The 18,430-nt window shown below is 37.9% G+C and overlaps 1 protein-coding gene across 1 annotated transcript in view; it reads right to left on the bottom strand.

The window, feature by feature from the left end:
* The window catches only part of Homer1 (homer scaffold protein 1), a 101,023-nt gene that overhangs the window by 46,954 nt on the left and 35,639 nt on the right, over positions 1-18,430 (bottom strand). Inside the window, exons 2-4 of the mRNA XM_005356493.2 lie at positions 15,102-15,258; positions 7,823-7,954; positions 6,728-6,820 (exon numbers count right to left, since the gene is read on the bottom strand). Of these exons, the coding sequence (XP_005356550.1) occupies positions 6,728-6,820; positions 7,823-7,954; positions 15,102-15,258 (382 nt within the window). The remainder of the gene's footprint in view (positions 1-6,727; positions 6,821-7,822; positions 7,955-15,101; positions 15,259-18,430) is intronic.

Below are 18,430 nucleotides of genomic sequence, written 5' to 3' on the forward strand. Positions count from 1 at the left end.
CCTGAGCACTGCTTCTAGGCCCTAAAACTCATCCTTGGAAGAGCTGTCACTTGTATTTTACAACAGCCTAATTGACTTCTATGTTACCTTAGGGCCAGGCCAAACCCTGACTCCCACAGGGATTATGTTTACGTTAGTTGTCCTCCCTAGACCTTCTTTTGAGTACTGTTTCTAAGTCAACAGAATCCATTTTAGGGATGAAGTCATACACACTTTGTAACATTTCTTAAGATTTGTTGTACTCAAGGGAATGAGTTAATTGTTATCTGAAAACTTTTTCCAAAATTGTGCAGTGCTTAAATATGGCAAAAAGGCAAAAAATATATAAGCTGACGTCAGACTCTCAGAATCTTGGCCCAGCACCAGCCACCTAAATCGGTGAGTCGAGTTTCACTCTTCCCTCACCAGGACCATTTCCCTGCTGGTTTCACATCCTGCAGAGACCTCCTGTAACAACTAACTCTTGGTATGGTAAATCTGTTAGAATCAAACACAGAAGATAAAGGTAGGATTCAAGTCAACAACCTATTTTAAGGTCTGAGATTAAAATATTGAAGAATAAAATTACTGAATGATAATATAACAATTTTAAGAATGTTTTTAAAACATTTTCCTCACATTTTCCACCACTAAGAAGATTGAAGCTAGGGCCTTCCGCATATTAAGCAAGCACTGTACCGATGCGCTCAACCCTGTTTTTCACTTACTGTTATGTTAAGACAGAATCTTATTAGTGTGTAGCCCAGGCATACTTTACAATCCTCCTGCCTCAACCTCCAGAATATTTGGGATTACAGATATGTTCTTCAAGCCTTAGTTCTTTCTTGATTAATTCATCAACTATTGGTTTCGATTCCAACAGACAAAGAGTGTGTACCCCACAGTCTCCGGCTCTCCCGATCTGCTCCACTCCCTTTCTACTGTTCTAGACTTCACCTAACTTCCTGCAGCCCAAACAGACTTGACTTAATAACTACAGTGTTCATGCTAGCTTTAACTCTCTCCCTACTAAGCCAGGAGTATATACAGCCTTAGCTCAAGAGGATAAGACTATGAAATGGCTAACTTCTGTCTAAATGCCAGACTCCTTTCATTTCAGGGATTGAAGGTGGATGGAATGACTTGTTTATAGCATTTCTTACCTACAACCAATTTCACCAGTAGCTCTTGAAAAGGGATCAGAAATACAAATTTCTGGGCTCCATCTTAGACCTATTAAGTATGAAAACTATACTGTGCTTTAGTAAGTCTTCCAGAGAATTCTGATGCATGCTGTGCTGGTTGTTTTTCGTCAACTCAACACAAACTAGTCATCTGAGAAGAGATCTCAATTAACAAACCACCTCTGTTAGGCTGGTCTGCTGGCAAGCCTGTGAGGCATTTTTTTGACTAATAAACCCTCTGTGGGCAGTGTCACCTCTAAGCAGGTGGTCCTGGGTTATGTAAGAAGCACGTTGAGCAAACCAAACAGCAGAGTTCTTCCATCGCTTCTGCTTCAGTTCCTAACTCCAGGTTCCAACTTTGGCTTCCCTCAAGGGTCTGTGACATAGGATATAAAAACTAAATAAACCTTTACCTCCCCAAGTTCTTTTAAGTCACGGTTTTATCAAAGCAATAGAAACCCTAAAACACACGGCATCTATGTTTTCCTAACAACTATCACATGTCAGTTACCGTTTAAAGACTTCGCTGGTCTTATTCCTAATTTCACACAGATCTCCCACACTCACCTCCTGGTCTAACTCATAAAGCTAATGAAGAATAGTGCCAAAATTCAAGCCTGGCTCTAGAGTACACATCATTCACTAACCATGAGTTGCCATTATCTTTATCATACTCAACTCTCTCAATAAAGTGATATAAAACTCATGCTAAAATGTACAAACACTCTTGGGTTAAGCAATTTCTCCAGTCACAAAAAAAACCACTTAAGTTCATCTGACTTGAAAATGTGTATGCTTTCTTTTGTGTTTTACTGTTTGTTGTGTATTTTTTGGGGTAAATGGGGAATGAAAGTTCGGAGGGAGAGAGAGGGACAGAGAAGCAGGGGGAAGGAAAAAGGAAGAGAAGGGGCACTTGAGTGTTACAGCATGAGGCAGTAGAGTCTCTCCTTCCACCATGTGTACAAGGTGGATCACACAAACTAGGTTATGAGGCTTGTACACCAAGAGATTGTACATGCTGAACCATCTTGAGCTCCCCATCTCATTTCATTTTGCTTTTTAGTGCTGGGCATCCATTCTAGAATCTGATAAGCAAGGGGTCTCTCTCTATATGAATCACTGAGCTATATCCCATCCCACACACTCAAATATTCTTTTATTTATTTATTTATTATGTATACAATATTCTGTCCGTGTATATGCCTACAGGCAAAAGAGGGCACCAGACCCCATTACAGATGGTTGTGAGCCACCATGTGGTTGTTGGGAATTGAACTCAGGGCCTTTGGAAGAGCAGGCAATGCTCTTAACATCTGAGCCATCTCTCCAGCCCACTCAAATATTCTTAACTAATATGGTATACCTCCTCAAATAAAAATAAGGGTTTTGACCATCTACTATCACAAGTTATTGCATTAAAATTATTCCATTCAAACAAAACAGAAGCATTAGATTGTCATAAATGCAAGGAAGAGGAGGAAGAAAAAATTATTTTTTTTCTACTTTTTCTCTGGTTCCTACAAAGTAAGTTAATAGACTTCTAATATTTGATAAATTAAGGCCTATATCTAAAATGCTGAACAAATTAACATATTATTCATTTTTTTCTTTATTTTTTTTTTTTTGAGACAGGGTTTCTCTGTGTAGCTTTGGAGCCCGTCCTGGAACTCATTCTGTAGATCAGGCTGGCCTAGAACTCACAGAGATTCACCTGCCTCTGCCTCCAGAGTGCTGGGAATAAGGGCATGCGCTACCACTGCCTGGCCCATTCTTTTTATAACATGATTTTTTTTCCAAATATGATCATCTTTTCTACATATGTTTGAAAAAAGCAAAAGCTTCAAGACATTTCTTCCACCAAAGACAAGAAATTAGCTTACTAATCTGTAGTAGTTTACAATCAATTATAACACAGCAAGTTATAACTGGAGAAACAGTAACTAAATACATTGACAATGTATCAACCACTACAGCTTTATTCATATTTTTATTTACTAACTGAATGTGCTTTTTGTTGCAGCTTTTGGTAACAACAAAATCATTCACCTGAAAGAATCAGAACTCCCGATACACAGTGACACATAATTTTAAATGGCTTTTATGCTTAAAGGAATCACTGGAGTAGCAAAGCATTTGAAAAAGAAATTCAACAGAGTTTCACAAAGATAACCCAAATTATACCATGTTGCTGCAAGTATGGAAGAATGGACTTTGTTTCCAATTCGCAGTAAAAGTTTAGTCTGTGAGGAAAGCACATTTAGCAGAACTTTCCTAAGTAAAACAAAAATGAACTCTTTATACTTAGTGAGGCTTGCCAAATAGTTAGATGTAAGCAGATTCTAACATCAGGAAGAACCAACCATATGCCTTATATTTTACAATGTTTTATATTTTGTAATTTTTTATTTTTAAAATGATTATTATGGTGGGGAGATGCACAAGCTATGGCAGGCATGAGGGGTACAGAGGGCATGGATGTTGGTTCTCTCCTGCCATCTTGTGAGTTCTCGGAGGAGAACTCAGCTTGTCAAGCTTGCACATAAGCAATTCTACTCACCACAATTATCCAATATCTTGCAATATTCTGACTAGATAAATTACTCCTCTCCTCTAGAACTAGTCAATACTTTAAGAAAGTAGGAGCCTAGTGAGGAACAGAACTCTGATGCCAAACTAACCATGCTAGTATCATCAAACAAACCAGTTTCTTTATCTGGCCTAGTACTGCAGAAACATATTCCTTTGTCTTAATCACTCCAGAGCCAGATTAGAGCCAACAGAAACTGAGAGCCAATAAAATAGCTCAAACTAACCAATCCTAAATTATTTTATCATTTCTCCACTTTTCCATGAAATCCCAAGACAAAGTCTGGCATAGATTTCCATTGCTGTTTCTGCCTCTTAACTACTTCCTTTGGGCTTTCCCAAGTGGCTCTGCATGGTGTGTCACACCTAGCTTCTAGGAATGAGTGCTCTCCTTTAGTTCCCCTAAGTGAGCAAATTTGTCTTACCACTGCCTGTACAAAAGACCATGGTCAAAAACAAAGGCTGATCATCTTGGACTTTTGCTCTTCTGTTGTTAGGTATCATAGTGGTTTGAAAGAAAATGGCCCCAAAGGGAATCACATTATTAGGAGATGTAGCCTTCTTGGAGGAAGTGTGTCACTTTGGGAGCGGGCTTAAGTCTTCCCTTGCTCAAGCTACCCTCAGTATGACTTTAAGTCAACTTCCAGATGCCTGCAAGATATAGCACTCTCAGCTCCAGCACCAGGTCTGCCTGAACACCACCATGCTGATAATGGACTGAATCTCTGAAACTGTAAGTGAGCTCCCTCAATTTAACGTTTTACTTTTAAGTGTTGCCATGGTCATGGTGTCTTTTCATAGCAAGAAAAACTTAAACTAATACAAAAGTTGGTATCAAGTGTGGCTTGATAGTCCTGACCATGTGTTTATTAAGGAGGAATTTAGACTTTGGTACTTTGGGTTAGGAAAGCAGTAGAATGCTTTAAGCACTGCATAATGGGCCATACTAATAGGAGCAAAGAAGACAGTGGTACTAAGAGTATTTAAACTGTTGGGCGCTCACTCAAAAGGTTTCAGAGAAGAATTTTAGTATGTTGTCCAGACACTGATCTTGTAATATTTTGGTAAAAAAAAAGGTGGTTGCTTTTTGCCCTTGTCTTAAAAGTCTGCTTAAAGCTAAAGTGAAGAATTTTGTATTAATTTCATTAGCAGAAGAAATCTCAAAACAGCCTAGTATAGACTCTGCCATGTGATTTTTAGTGGTAACTCTAATGAAGACTTATAATGAAAAGGAGCAAGTTGAGCAGGGTCAATAAGAAAATAAAAACTTTGAAGAGAAAAAGAACACCAGAAAGTGTAACAGAGCTAAATTCTGTGTTCAAGGAGATAAACAGATTAAGGAATGGAATAAAGGGAGTGGTGACCTCAGGGCAAGATCCCAACCAGCTAAATTTCCAATTTGTGAAAAGGAACTAAAGAAAAGCTTAAAGCCGGTGTGGTGAGGCAAGCCTTTAATCCCAGAACTGGGAAGGTATAGGCTGGTGGATCTGAGTCTGAGGTCAGCCAAGCTTAGGCAGTGAAGGGCAGAAAGCTGGTAAAGATGTAATTAAACAAGAGGGCCATGTTCCAGTATCAGCAACAACAGAAGTTGAAAGCTTTGGTCCTATGGTTCTGGCTTTTGAGTTAAGAATAGAAGAAAAGTTATGAAATAAAGCCGTTGAGGCCAGGCACGTGTCATGGGTGTCCTGCATGGAGGCCATTGCATGAAGCTGTGAAGTTGAAACCTGTGTTGCTTTGCAGACCCCAAGATGTTAGAGATGCCAGAGCCATGGGATACCTGCTGAGGAGAGCTGCTAACAGGGAGTGGAACCAATAAAAAAGAAAGAAGTGTGTTGCAGTCAACAAAGCTGAAAGGAGCTAGACATGTGAAGTGTTCTGACATCAGACATGGAGATGCAGAGTTTGGAGTTTGCCCAGCTGGTTTTCAGTCTTGCTTTGCTCCAGTATTTTCTCACTATGTTTCTTTCTCTATGTTTTGGAACACTAATGTATATCCTGTGCCATTATATGTTGGAAGTATTTGATCTGCTTTTTGATTTTTGTTTGTTTTGTTTTTCAAGACAGGGTTTACATGTGTAGCTTTGGTGCTTGTCCTGGAACTCAATCTGTATGTAGACCAGGCTGGCCTTGAAATAACAGATCCACCTGCCTCTGCCTCCCAAATGCTGGGATTAAAGGCATGTACCAACACTGCCCAGCTGATTTTGATTTTGTAAGTGATTACAGTTAAGAGATTACATGAATCTCTGAAGAGACTTTGAATTTTAGACTAGTAAATAAGTCTGAGACTGTTATAGATTATGGGAACTTTTGAAGTTGAACTAAATGCATTTATTATTATTATTATTATTATTATTATTATTATTATTATTATTATTATTATTATTATTATTATTATTGCATTATGATAGGGCTATAAGCCTTTGGGGGCCAGGGAATGGAATGTGGTTGTTTGAAAGAAAATGACCCCCCAAAGGGAGTGGCACTATTAGAAGGTGTGGGCTTGTTGGAGGAAGTGAGTCACTATGGGGGCAGGCTTTAAGGTCTCCTTTGCACAAGCTTCCCACAGTGTGGCATCAGTCAACTTCCTTTTGCCTGCAAGATGTAGGGCTCTCAGCTCCAGCACCATATTCCCCACCATGATGAGAACGGCCTGAACCTTTAAAACTATAAGGGAGTCGACTCAATTAAACGTTCTACTTTTTAAGAGTTGCTGCAGTCATGGTCTTTTCACAGCAATAAAAACTCAAACTGAGATAGATAGGTACATAAAAGTTATCTGGATTAAAATAATTATTAAAAATATTCTTGTAGACACTGATATATTCTTTGTAGTAGAGATTAATTGACCAGCACACTTCTATATATACTTTCGTAATTAATTTTGCCATTATTCTTCCAAATTTCACTCTGGCACAAAGGGTATGATGATCTTAAGAGAGCAAGCTCACACATGAAAACAGATCCATGACACATACCTGTGAAGGTGTACTGGTCAGTTCCATCTTCTCCTGTGACTTCTCCTTTGCAAGTCGAGCAGCTTCTTTAAATTCCTGAAACTTTTCTGCAAACTGAACGCAGAGACTATATGCGTTAACCAAGTAGTAGTATGCCACAGAACTCATTTTTCCTTGGGCTTCTATTAGTTTCTGAAGTGATCCTACATAAGGGCAAACCCTTTAAACAGAATAGTTTTAGCATAAATCTTTATGTCTTGTGGGCACAGAATCCAGAGAGCAAGGTGAGTACTATTCATCCTACCCTCCTAGTATCTTGTGGCTATTCTTCCCCGTGCACTTTTCCACTCTCTATTTTCATTCTTTCTGTGTAATTTCCACAAGAACTCGAGATGCCCAGTGTAAGCATGGCGTGGCTTTCTTTACAGGCAGGACAACTGCTTGTTCCCAGCATTCAGTCTGGTGACACTCTGCATTTTATAAGTCTTTCATGTCACTGTAATTCCTTTAATCAATATTATTCAAGAAATTCCTCTTGGGGCTGATTGGATCTCAGTCTGTACTGCAGACAGTTCAAAGACTCTATATTCAAGCAAATCAAGAGTTTTCTCAACAAATAATAACATATGACTGCTGTCATATTAAGGAACAAACAAGAAAATTCACATGAAATCTATATTTTCGTCAACTGTAATTTTCGTAATTTGGAAGAGTTTGTGTTTGCTTATCTTTAAGACAGTCTCCAAATAAAGGATGTTAATTTTTTTTAATCAAAATCCCTTCTGGAGAGGTAGTTCCCACCTTTTACTCCCTCCCACAAAGCTAATTCACTACAAGAAGCCCTAATAACCAGTGGTGACTATTCTGAATGTGGATTATAAATCTTCATGTAAAATTAGGAAGAATCCAATTATATTTTTATATTATGTTTATATTTATATAATATTTAATATATTAATATTCTTAAAGTCACTATAGTTGTCTCATTACAGAAATTAAACAAATTTCTCCTGTATTTTGTATTCTCCACTTACTATTGTGTTGCAAGGAGTGAGGATTGTATGTTAGGACATGTAAATTATGATGATTTTCTCAGAAATCTACTTAAATACTTACTTTTGAAAGATGATGCTCAGAGGAGAATCCCAATCCATAAACAGTGTTTGCCCGGCTATCAGCCCACTGGCCGAACTTCTGAGATGTTTTAGTAAATGTCATGTTTGGAGTGATGGTGCTATTTATTATTGCCTGAAAAATAAAATAAGAGTAGCCAGCCAAAAATAAGCAAATAGGCTTTTAAATATACGACCATTTCAGCTACATAAAAATACGTTCACTTGTAGCTCACAAAGTTAAATGTATAATTGTAGTGGTGGTGATGTGGGAATATGCAACTAGTAGAACTACATATATATATATATTAGTTTTTCAAGACAGGGTTTCTCTGTAGCTTTGGAGCTTGTCCTGGCACTAGCTCTTGTAGACCAGGCTGGCCTCGATATATTTTTTAATGATCAAAACAACTTTAAAGGTTTTGTGTGTATGTGTGAGAGGAAGGGGATGCACACAGATGCCTGTGTAGGCCAAACAACTTCAAATGTTGTTCCTCAAAAGCTGTCCAACTTGGTTTTTGAGATAGGGTTTCCCACTAGGACTTGGGACTTGCTGATTAGGGTAAATTGGTTGACTAGAAGGCCAAGGAATTCACCTGTCTCAACCTCCCCAGAACAAGATTACATACAGATCCCATGCAGTCCAGCTTTTTTACAACTCAGATCCTCACCTTTGCACAAGTAAACACTTTACTGACTGAGGTAGCACCCAAGCCCCAAAGATGTACCTTGGAAATCAACTTTTACAAGTTGATAATGGACAAATGTAAGCAGTTTCTTTAATCTTGGTTTTAGGCAATTGCCCCTTTTTGGTAGAGTGGCCATCAAACTCAGGATCTTGCATATACTAGGCAAGTGTTCAACTACTGAGCCTTCAAACAGTTTTGAAACTTCTTTCCTAGGAATGTTGAGGATCAATATTCACTAATTCTAGATGCTATTCTCTAGAAACAAATATGCTTTAGTTGTAACAGAATCATTCAAAAATAAATGTATAAGGGGCTAAAGAAATATCTCAGTGGTTAAGAGGGTAAAGAGAGCTGGCTACTCTTCCAAAGACCTGAGTTCAATTTCTAGCACTTACACAGCAGTTTACAACCATCTGTAACTTCAGTTCCAGGGGATCTGACATCAAGCAACCAGCATGAATATGGTGCACTGGCATGCATGCAGGCATAACACCCACATACATAAAATTAAACCAAAATAAAATAATGTATGATATTTTGATATTTTAATGCATAATCAAGCTTTATACAATCTAATTTACACAAATTATATTTTCAGACAAAAAAAGAATTTCAATTATTTAGAAGACATTTTCTCTATTCAAGGGAAAAACAAACTCCAAAAAAAATATTTTTACTTCTTTTCTTATTAAAAAAAACAGGCTGGTGGCAATATTTTGATTTCACAAATAATTTCTTAGAAAACATAGCATTTTTAGCATGTTAATAAAGATTAACTCTGGAGATCTTAATACATTTCGGGTATTATAACATTAATTCATGTTCTCTGCCAGTGCTGGAAAGGAAAGGGACATTTATAAGTGGGTAGTCTAGTGCTCCCTAAAATTAAGAAATAGAATTGCACTAACAACAAAAACATTTATGTTGTCAAATTTGAGTTGGCATCTAGCAAACTAGTAAATGTGCAATGAAAATCCAGCATTTTCTAAAAAAAAATTAAAATTTGTTTACCAAGTAAAGCACTACAAATGTAAATGTTTATGTGCTATTAGGAACTGATGAAGTTGCAGTGAGGATATACAGACGTAGTCGTTCTGCTAAAGAAAAGGAAGATGGCACAATATAAACTGGATCCCTCCTTTCTCAAAGAAAATATGTTATCTATTGTTATGAGAGCTTTATCTTCGTACAAAATGTCTATATTTATATTTATAAAGCTTCCTCACCATTTAGTTAAAAACAGCTTCCACTAGCACACACCATTTCAGGAATGTAAAACATGCTGACAATTATTTTAACTTGTGAAGCAGTCATCAAATAAAAGTCTAGGGGCTAGAGAGGTTGGTAAGCAATTTGGAGCACTTGTTGCTCTTGCAGAGGACCCAAGTTTGATACCCAGCACCCACATGGTAGCTTACAACTACCTGTAATTCCAGTTACAGGGGATCTGATGCTCTTTTCTGTTCTCTTCAGACACCAGGCACATGGTGCACATACACAAATACAGACCAAACACTCATACATATAAATTAAAATAACCTAAAAAAAAATTTAAAGAACTAAGTAGAAAGAAGACTATAAACAAACAACGAAAGATGATTGATTTGTTTGATGTTCTCTGAGTGCCTATTAGCTACCAAGTACAATTCTAGAAATTTGAAACACAACAACAAGAGAGGAAATGCAGTTATGAATTTAATACTATAAGAGTTGGTTACAGCAAAGAAATATTAACAATGGAATTTCAACGCCTGCAATAGCTGTGAAATCCCTAGAAGGATATAACAGAGAGTAAAGGCAAGCAGATAAAGACCAGCAAGCATTGTCTCGATTTGGTGGTCCTTCAGTGTTCTCCATGAAATGGTTAAGGAGGAACCTAAGTGTTAACCAATATCAAAAGAGCATTTCGGCATCAGACCCCAATAACTCTAAAAGGTGGGGTGATAATACATTTAATAAGCAACAAGAAAAACTGACCAATGTGCTGGTTGGACAGCAGGGTTCATTTCAACCATTTCAAATTAACTTCATCATGTCTTGTTAAAGGGGTTCATTCTAATCTCCATCCTGAACCTCTCCTTGTTTCTGTATTTCTAGTCCTTGAATCATGGAAGCAAAACTTTAAATGAACCTATGCCTGAAAATCTATTTCTTAGATTTTTTTTTTTTTTACTAGAACACAATTTAGAATTTTTTTTGAGTTTTTTGAAATAGGGTTTCTCTGTGTATTCCTGGTTGTCCTGGAATGCACACTGTATACCAGGCTAGCATCAAATTTAGAGATCGATCTGCCTCTGCCTGCCAAGTGCTGAGATTAAAAGTGTGTGCATCACACAATACAGTCTCTCTTTTTTGAGTAGAATTAAGAAATTTAAAAAAAATCTAGTATTTTAAAATAAAGAATTCTCAAACCTCAAGTTTTTGTCCTTTTAAGGTGAACATGTAGAAAAGTGTGTCATTTCACACCAGGAACGCTTTGGACCTGGCTAGGGTGAGCTAGGGTCTCTAGACCATGATCAGATAACTAGAGCAATATGATGTTGCTATAAACCTTTAATCCTGGCATTTGGGAGGCAGAAACAGGTGAACTTTTGAGTTCCAGGCCAGCCAGAGTATAGAGGCCCAAAAATGTGAGCCTATTCCCACCTTGACCAGGGGTCAGAGAATTGGCTCCACCCTTCAAGGTTATTGTGTTTCTACCTCAAACAAAGGTCTCACTTAGATTTAGGTGACCAGAGAGTTCCTCTCTCAAGGTTACTGTCAATAGGTGTGATTAATAGTCTACCTTCAACTCCCCCAGAATAGAGAAGTAGATATGTTTTTACCTCAAACAAAAGTCTAAGGATCCAATTAAGGCTCCAGTTCCCTTAAGGAGATAACACTGGATTTTACCCTGTGAGTGATTTGCCTACAAAATGTTTTGGTCTAGGATGTGAGTGTGACTTAGTTTGTCCTAGCAACAGAATGTTTAACTCTATGGATGTAGCCCACAATCTTCAACTGGTTCTATTCATTTCCTTGTATCATGTTAATGCAGTTTTTTATCTTACTCCTACCTCTTAGGGTCGGGTATTTTAAGCAATGGGAAGTTAAACTCGGGAGATTTCAGTATCACTGAAACTCCCTCCCGATACTATTCTATAGTTTCTACTATTATTTTCGCATTTTTGTACTCTTTTTTAAAAATTTTTTATCGATTTTTATTGAGCTCTACATTTTTCTCTGCTCCCCTCCCTGCCTCTCCTCTCCCCTTCATTCCTCTCCCAAGGTTCCCATGCTTCCAATCTACTCAGGAGATCTTGTCTTTTTCTACTTCCCATGTAGATTAGATCTATGTAAGTCTCTCTTAGGGTTCTCACTGTTGTCTAGTTTCTCTGGGATTGTGGTTTGTAGGGTGGTTTTCTTTGCTTTATGTTTAAAAAACACTTATGAGTAAATACATGTGATAACTGTCTTTATGAGTCTGGGTTACCTCGCTCAAAATGATGTTTTCTAGCTCCATCCATTTTCCTGAAAAATTCAAGATGTTGTTATTTTTTTCTACTGTGTAATATGACATTGCATAAATGTACTACATTTTTCTTATCCATTCTTTGGTCAAGGGCATTTAGGTTGTTTCCAGGTTCTGGCTATGACAAACAAAACTGAGCACATGTCCCTGTGGCACGGTTGAGCATCCTTTGTACTCTTTACTTATATTTCTAATCCTCACACCCTTACCCTGGCAGTTAGTATTTTTGTTGGGGCTGGTCCCCGACACCAGAGCTAAAGAGTGAAAACCTGTCTCAAAAAGAAAAAAGAAAGAAAGAAAGAAAAAAACAAAAACAAAAGAAAATCAACTGTTTCTTATGTTCCGTTCAAGCACCAAGAACAAATGAACATTTTCTACTTAGGGTACTCTGGGCTTTTAAGGCAATCATGAAACAGAGAGATGGAGATGAGACAGTAGAAAAAATATTGAAAGAACTGAAGTGTATTTAATTATTTCAGTGTAATTTTCCTTCCTAGATATGGACTACCTCAGTTGACCTTTATTTCCATTTAACCCCTTTTAAAGCCCATCTAATAAAAGCACAATTTAGTTGTACTTTTTAGGTCAAGTGACATAAGAGATTACAGAAACTGAGAGTTCAAATAGGGAAAATAAATTAAAACCTGAGATAGTATTTAATATCTGTTTACTTCACTAAACCAAACAGTTATGAGCAGTTACTCATTAACATTTCACAGAAACTTACTATCATCATGTCAACTTTAAGTCATTCACGTGAAAGTGGAAAGAACGAACTATCTGGAGAAACACAGTTTAATCACTTATGTAAGACACAAAGTCTATATAGCCCTGAGGTCCTATAATCTAGTAAGACTTCAACACAGGTCTGCTCCTAAAATAAATCTACTATCCCTGCCTGCCTTCTTTTTTCTTTGTGGGAATGGTAGTGACTAACACTGAACCAAAGGCTATATATATACACCTCCAGCCCTCCTTGTAGGACTGTTAAAAAGACAAGGAGTGAGCATAATGAAAACATCAGACTACAAGTTTAGCATTAAATTCATTTTTTTAGTCCTCAAACCATACTAGGTCATATGCAAAATTATTATCCCAGTAATATTAAGTATATGTAGGACAAATGCCATAAACACTGTACACTGTTGTGGTGTTGCTACTCTAAAAATGTGTTTATATTATGTGTATTTGCACATGCATGCCCTGTAGGTCTGGGGACAATGTGTGGGTCCCACATTGTCAGGCTAGGTGACAAGCACCTTCACCCAGAGTCAACACACTGCTGCACACTGTGCTTTTTAGAATGTATTTACTCTTCACAGCAATGCCCTGGTGGAACAGTGCATTACTACTCTTAAGATCTTTTCTACACGGGAGAAAACAGATGCACAGAACTTGAACACCTTGTCAAGGTCACAGGGTAGCAAATTCCAATGAGGTGGCTTCTATTCTGTGTTCCTAACTTCTACACTAAACTGATGGAAAGTTGGAAAGACTTTTCAAGAAAACTTGAAGGAAACCTCAGAATCTGATGTTTCGAACCTGATAGTTATACAAAATTCTCCCTTATGAACAGCATACTATTCACAAAGGATGAAATGTGTTTTGCCGATATAAACTTACTTAATCCTTATGACTATTTACGCTGGTATGAAAAAAGGAAAGCATTTTCTTCAACGTCAAAACAGTAAATGACAGAGTTGAGGGTGGAACCCAATGGTCCTTGATCATAAATGTTACACCATCTACCTCTCCTATAAGCAAAGATTTTAAGATTTCTGTCTTCACACTTCTGTTACTTTAGTTTTGAAGTCGGCAGGCTTCATGGTTCAAGTGTACAGAAGTTGTTAGGGTTAGTTAAGCACTAACTGTGTTCTCCTAAAGGATCTTGGTTGCTGCTGTTTTATTTAATTTAATGTTTGTGAGTATTTTGCCTGCTTGTATGTATGTACACCATGTGTGTGCCTGGTGCCTGGAGAGGTCAGAATGGGTGTCAGATCCTCCAGAAGTAGTTACAGATAGCTATGAGCCTCTGTATGGGTGTTGGGACCCAAACCCAGATTCTCAGCCCTATATGCCACCCCAAGAAGTGATCTGAAGGAGGTGTTGTTAAACATTCAAGTGTTCTACAGGTAGGTTCATCAGGTCACTGAGAATATGCTCTAGAAAAATAATTTAAAGAACTTCAATTCTCCTGAATGGGCTATCATAAAGGGATCATGCCCGGCCCCATTAAGCTCCAAATGTAATCACTTGATCATCCATAGAGAATCATCATTACCAAACTATACAGCACTGTTGTAGGAAGGAGCCAACCTGGAGTCTGCCTGGAGCTATCAAAGGTCCTGTCTGTGCCTAGCAAATAAAGAGATGCCCAGCGGTGTTTTCCGAGTGCTTAGGAACAGGCGCTGTCAGAGGTCCTGATCGTGTTTAGCCAATGAGAGGCAAGCATGAAATATTAACTGTCAATGGATTAGAATGCCTGGGTGCTGGGAGGATGTTATACAAGTTTTTCCCCATTGTTAAATAAACAAGTCTGCTATAAGCCTTCTATCTGACCCCGGCATCTGAGTTTGTTGTCATTGCGCCTTTTCACTCCCTCCCCTGAGGAAGACTTTAGGACCCAGCAACACACTATAACCAAGGAGAAAGGGCTAGTCCCCCTTGGATTAGCTTCAAAACTGTAAACTAAATAAAGCTTTTTCTCCGCAGGGAGTCAAAAGCTGGTGTTGTAAGAATGAAAAGTGACTAATATGGAAATTCACAGTTCACCAGTATTTTCTTACCATTCAACATCGATACAAAACAGAAATACAAGAAATGCTCATTAAACAAACTAATCTACCATAAATCTGAAATATATGTTTTCTCATAAAAATATAATAAGAGAGTAAGTTTATTCAAAAAACTTGATGGACAAAAAATGTTGCTACTCTAAGAATGACCACTTTTTTTGTTTCTTAAAGTTGGGCTTTAATAATTCAAAAAGGAGTATTTTAATAAAAATTAAAATATGAATGAAATTGAAGTTCTATGCTGAGGAGAGCAAGAGAGTAAGATTATTTGAAGTAACTGTGACCTACCTTTGAGCCATCTAAACTGATTATCCTATAGACATTTCTTGTGCTGTCATAGAAATAAGATACAGTGACTGCATGCTTGCTGGTGGGAACCCAGTTCTTCTTTGTGTTTGGATCAATCTGGAAGACATGAGCTCGAGTGCTGAAGATAGGTTGTTCCCTGAGGGAAGAAGACAGAGAAGACATAAAACCATAAAGGTGACGACTGGCTGCATTACTAGGAACTTACACATACCCACAAATAAAAAAATCTTTCTTTCCAATATGAAAAGTGCAAGTATTCCATTATAAACTTCTTTAAAACAATTACAGCCACCAGGCAGTGGTGGCACAATGCCTTTACTCCCAGCACTTGGGAGGCAGAGGCAGGCGGATCGCTGTGAGTTCGAGGCCAGCCTGATCTACACAGGTAGTTCCAGGACAGTCTTCAAAGCTACAGAGAAATTCTGTCTCCAAAAAATAAAATAAAATAACAAAATTTTTAAAAAGCCAATTCTTGCTACTCAGAGACTCTGTACACATGAATTCAGCTACTCACTAGAAGACATCAGTAACTCTGCGCGGTTTTGCCAACTTGACACACTAGAGTCATCTGGAATGAGAACCTCAACTGAGAAATTGATCCATCAGGATGGCCTTTGGACTGTCTCTGAGGAACTGACTAATGACTGATGGAGTGGGGGGAGGAGCGCTCGGCTCCAGAGTGATCCTTGGGTTGTATAAGAGAGCGAGCTGGGCAAGCCGGTAAGCAGTATTCCTCTGTGAATTCTGCTTCAGTTCCTGCCCCGGCTTTTCTCAATAATGGACTGGAAGCTGTAAGCCAAATAAACAATTTTCTCCCTCAAGCTTTTGGTTATTGTTTTATCACAGCAATAGAGAACCAAATTAATAGTCTTCAAGTAAGTACTTGTGACTCCCCCCAACCCCGTCTTACGGAGCTGTGGAAGAATGAGTCACCTAACATGTACTTTTCCACCTGAAGATGAACAAGACAAAACTGTCGTCTTGTTTCAACACTCAGACGATACAAGCAGGTGTCTTTTCAGTGGTCTGCTTAGTACCATGGTTTTTGCACTGCTGTGCTATTATAGATTCACTGCTTAAAATGGCCTCTCGGCATAATGCTGACGTGTTCCTAAGTTTTATATACTCATAGATGCAAGTTAATGTGTCTTATGAAGAAAAATGTGTTAGATAAGCTTAACTCAGGCACAAGACATACTATAATTGGTCACATGTTCAATGTTAAGACACTGATAATGGAATCACACATTAACTGGGTATAGTGCGGTATACCTACAATCCTAGCATTTGGGAAGCGTGGATTATCTTGTAAATTCAAGGCCAAACTGAGCTGCAAACATTATGAGAGCATGTCCATAAATAAACAAACACATGAAAGAAATGCACATGAAACAATGGCATGTCCTAACTGCTTTATAAACATGTGACCAGAGGCTTTAGGAACATATCCTAACTGCTTTATAAACATCTGACCAGAGGCTTTAGGGACATGGTATTATATTCCCTAGGAGCAAAGCTTCAGTGCTTTTTAATTAATTATTTCTAGGACTTAGGTCCCTAGGTGACAAGTAGGATATACTATAGAGAACAGACTATAAAAATAAAAGACCCTGACTCAGACATTTTATGAACTTACAACTACATCAATCTGTAATAACTGAAAGATTCCATTCAATATACCATCCTTCCATGAGCTATACCAAAAGGTATATGGAGGAGGTACTCAAAACCATAAACAATATTTTCTTAAATCAAGTAGGATCTGAAAAATGTACAAGAAGGTTTTACAAATAGAAAGAACAAAACTAGTCAATACTCAAAACAATATTACATGTTGGAAAAGAAGGCACAAGGCAATCTGCACATAACAGGAGCACTATAGTCCAAAGTTTCCAAGTTTTGAGTAAACTTGCTTTGGAAACAACATTCACTAGGTTGTCTTTGCTACTCACCCCAGTTAGTTTATAAATAAACATTATTTATTTATTTAATTAATGAGAAAGTCTTGCTACGTAGCCCAGGCTATTCTTGAAGTCAATATCCTCCTGCCCCTGCTTCCTGAGTGCTGAGATTGCAGGAAGTAAGCCACTAAGCTTGGCCAGAATGTTAACCTTTTAACTGGGGATATTTAATGTTTAAATCTAAATAAATCAAATTTATTTTAAATAATTTAAAACATCTTTACAAGAGTAAGTTTAAAAAAAAACAGTATAGGAAAAAGAAAACCAAGACAAAGAAGTGACCAGAGCAGGGATAGTAAACCTGCTCTGTGGTGAATGGCTCTTCAGATTAAGCCTCATGGATGGGACAGCATGTCTCCCATGACTTCAGCATGTCTTAAATACTCTCCACACATTAACTTCCTCAATTTATATCAATTCCTTCAGTAACATCTGCTAACTAGTTATTTCATAAACAAATGACATTTGAATATTAACTAAGTATACAGCTTTGTTCAATGAACAAATGGTTTCTTGAAATTGAACTTAAGATTTCTGTGGTCAAAAGCCAACTGTTCAAAGTCTGGATGATAGGGGCTGAAGAGATGGTTCAGCGGTTAAGAGCATTGCCTGCTCTTCCAAAGGTCCTGAGTTCAATTCCCAGCAACCACATGGTGGCTCACAACCATATGTAATAAGGTCTGGTGCCCTCTTCTGGCCTGCAGGCATACACACAGATAGAACATTGTATACATAACAAATAAATAAATATTTTTAAAAAAACAAAGTCTGGATGATAAAGACTAGGGACATAATATCACTAATGAGACCACTATAACATCTGATACAATATATGAACACAAGATTAAAAAATATCTACTACATGCCAAGAACTGGGCTAGAGGCTGGAGATGTAGCTGGGGCATAGATTCTTTAAAAACATTCAAGGCAGGCAGTAGTGGCAGAGGCAGGTGGATCTCTGTGAGTTCAAGGCCAGCCTGGGGTACAAGAGCTAGTTCCAGGACAGCCAGGGCTACACAAAGAAATCCTGTCTCATCCCCACCCCTGATTAAAAAAAAAAAAAAAAAGAATTTTAGTGAGTATACAAAATACAAGAATGAAGAAATAGAAAAGCCAGTTCTTGGGGATCTCCATTGGAAGCAAGTGAAATCGGGCAGGAAATAATTGTGCAGTTTAGGAAGATAAAGTTGATAGTAGTATGCTTGCCTATCAGGCAGGAAATGCATAAAACTTTAGGTTTAGTTCTTAGAGCTGGGGGTGAGGGAGGGAAAGGGGAAGAATGCAGCTGCTATGTAATGGGTCACAGGCTATGCTGCTGCTATGTAATGGGTAACAGGCTATGCTGCT

Source organism: Microtus ochrogaster, chromosome 19, assembly GCF_000317375.1.
Source record: "Microtus ochrogaster isolate Prairie Vole_2 chromosome 19, MicOch1.0, whole genome shotgun sequence".
Taxonomy (NCBI): domain Eukaryota; kingdom Metazoa; phylum Chordata; class Mammalia; order Rodentia; family Cricetidae; genus Microtus; species Microtus ochrogaster.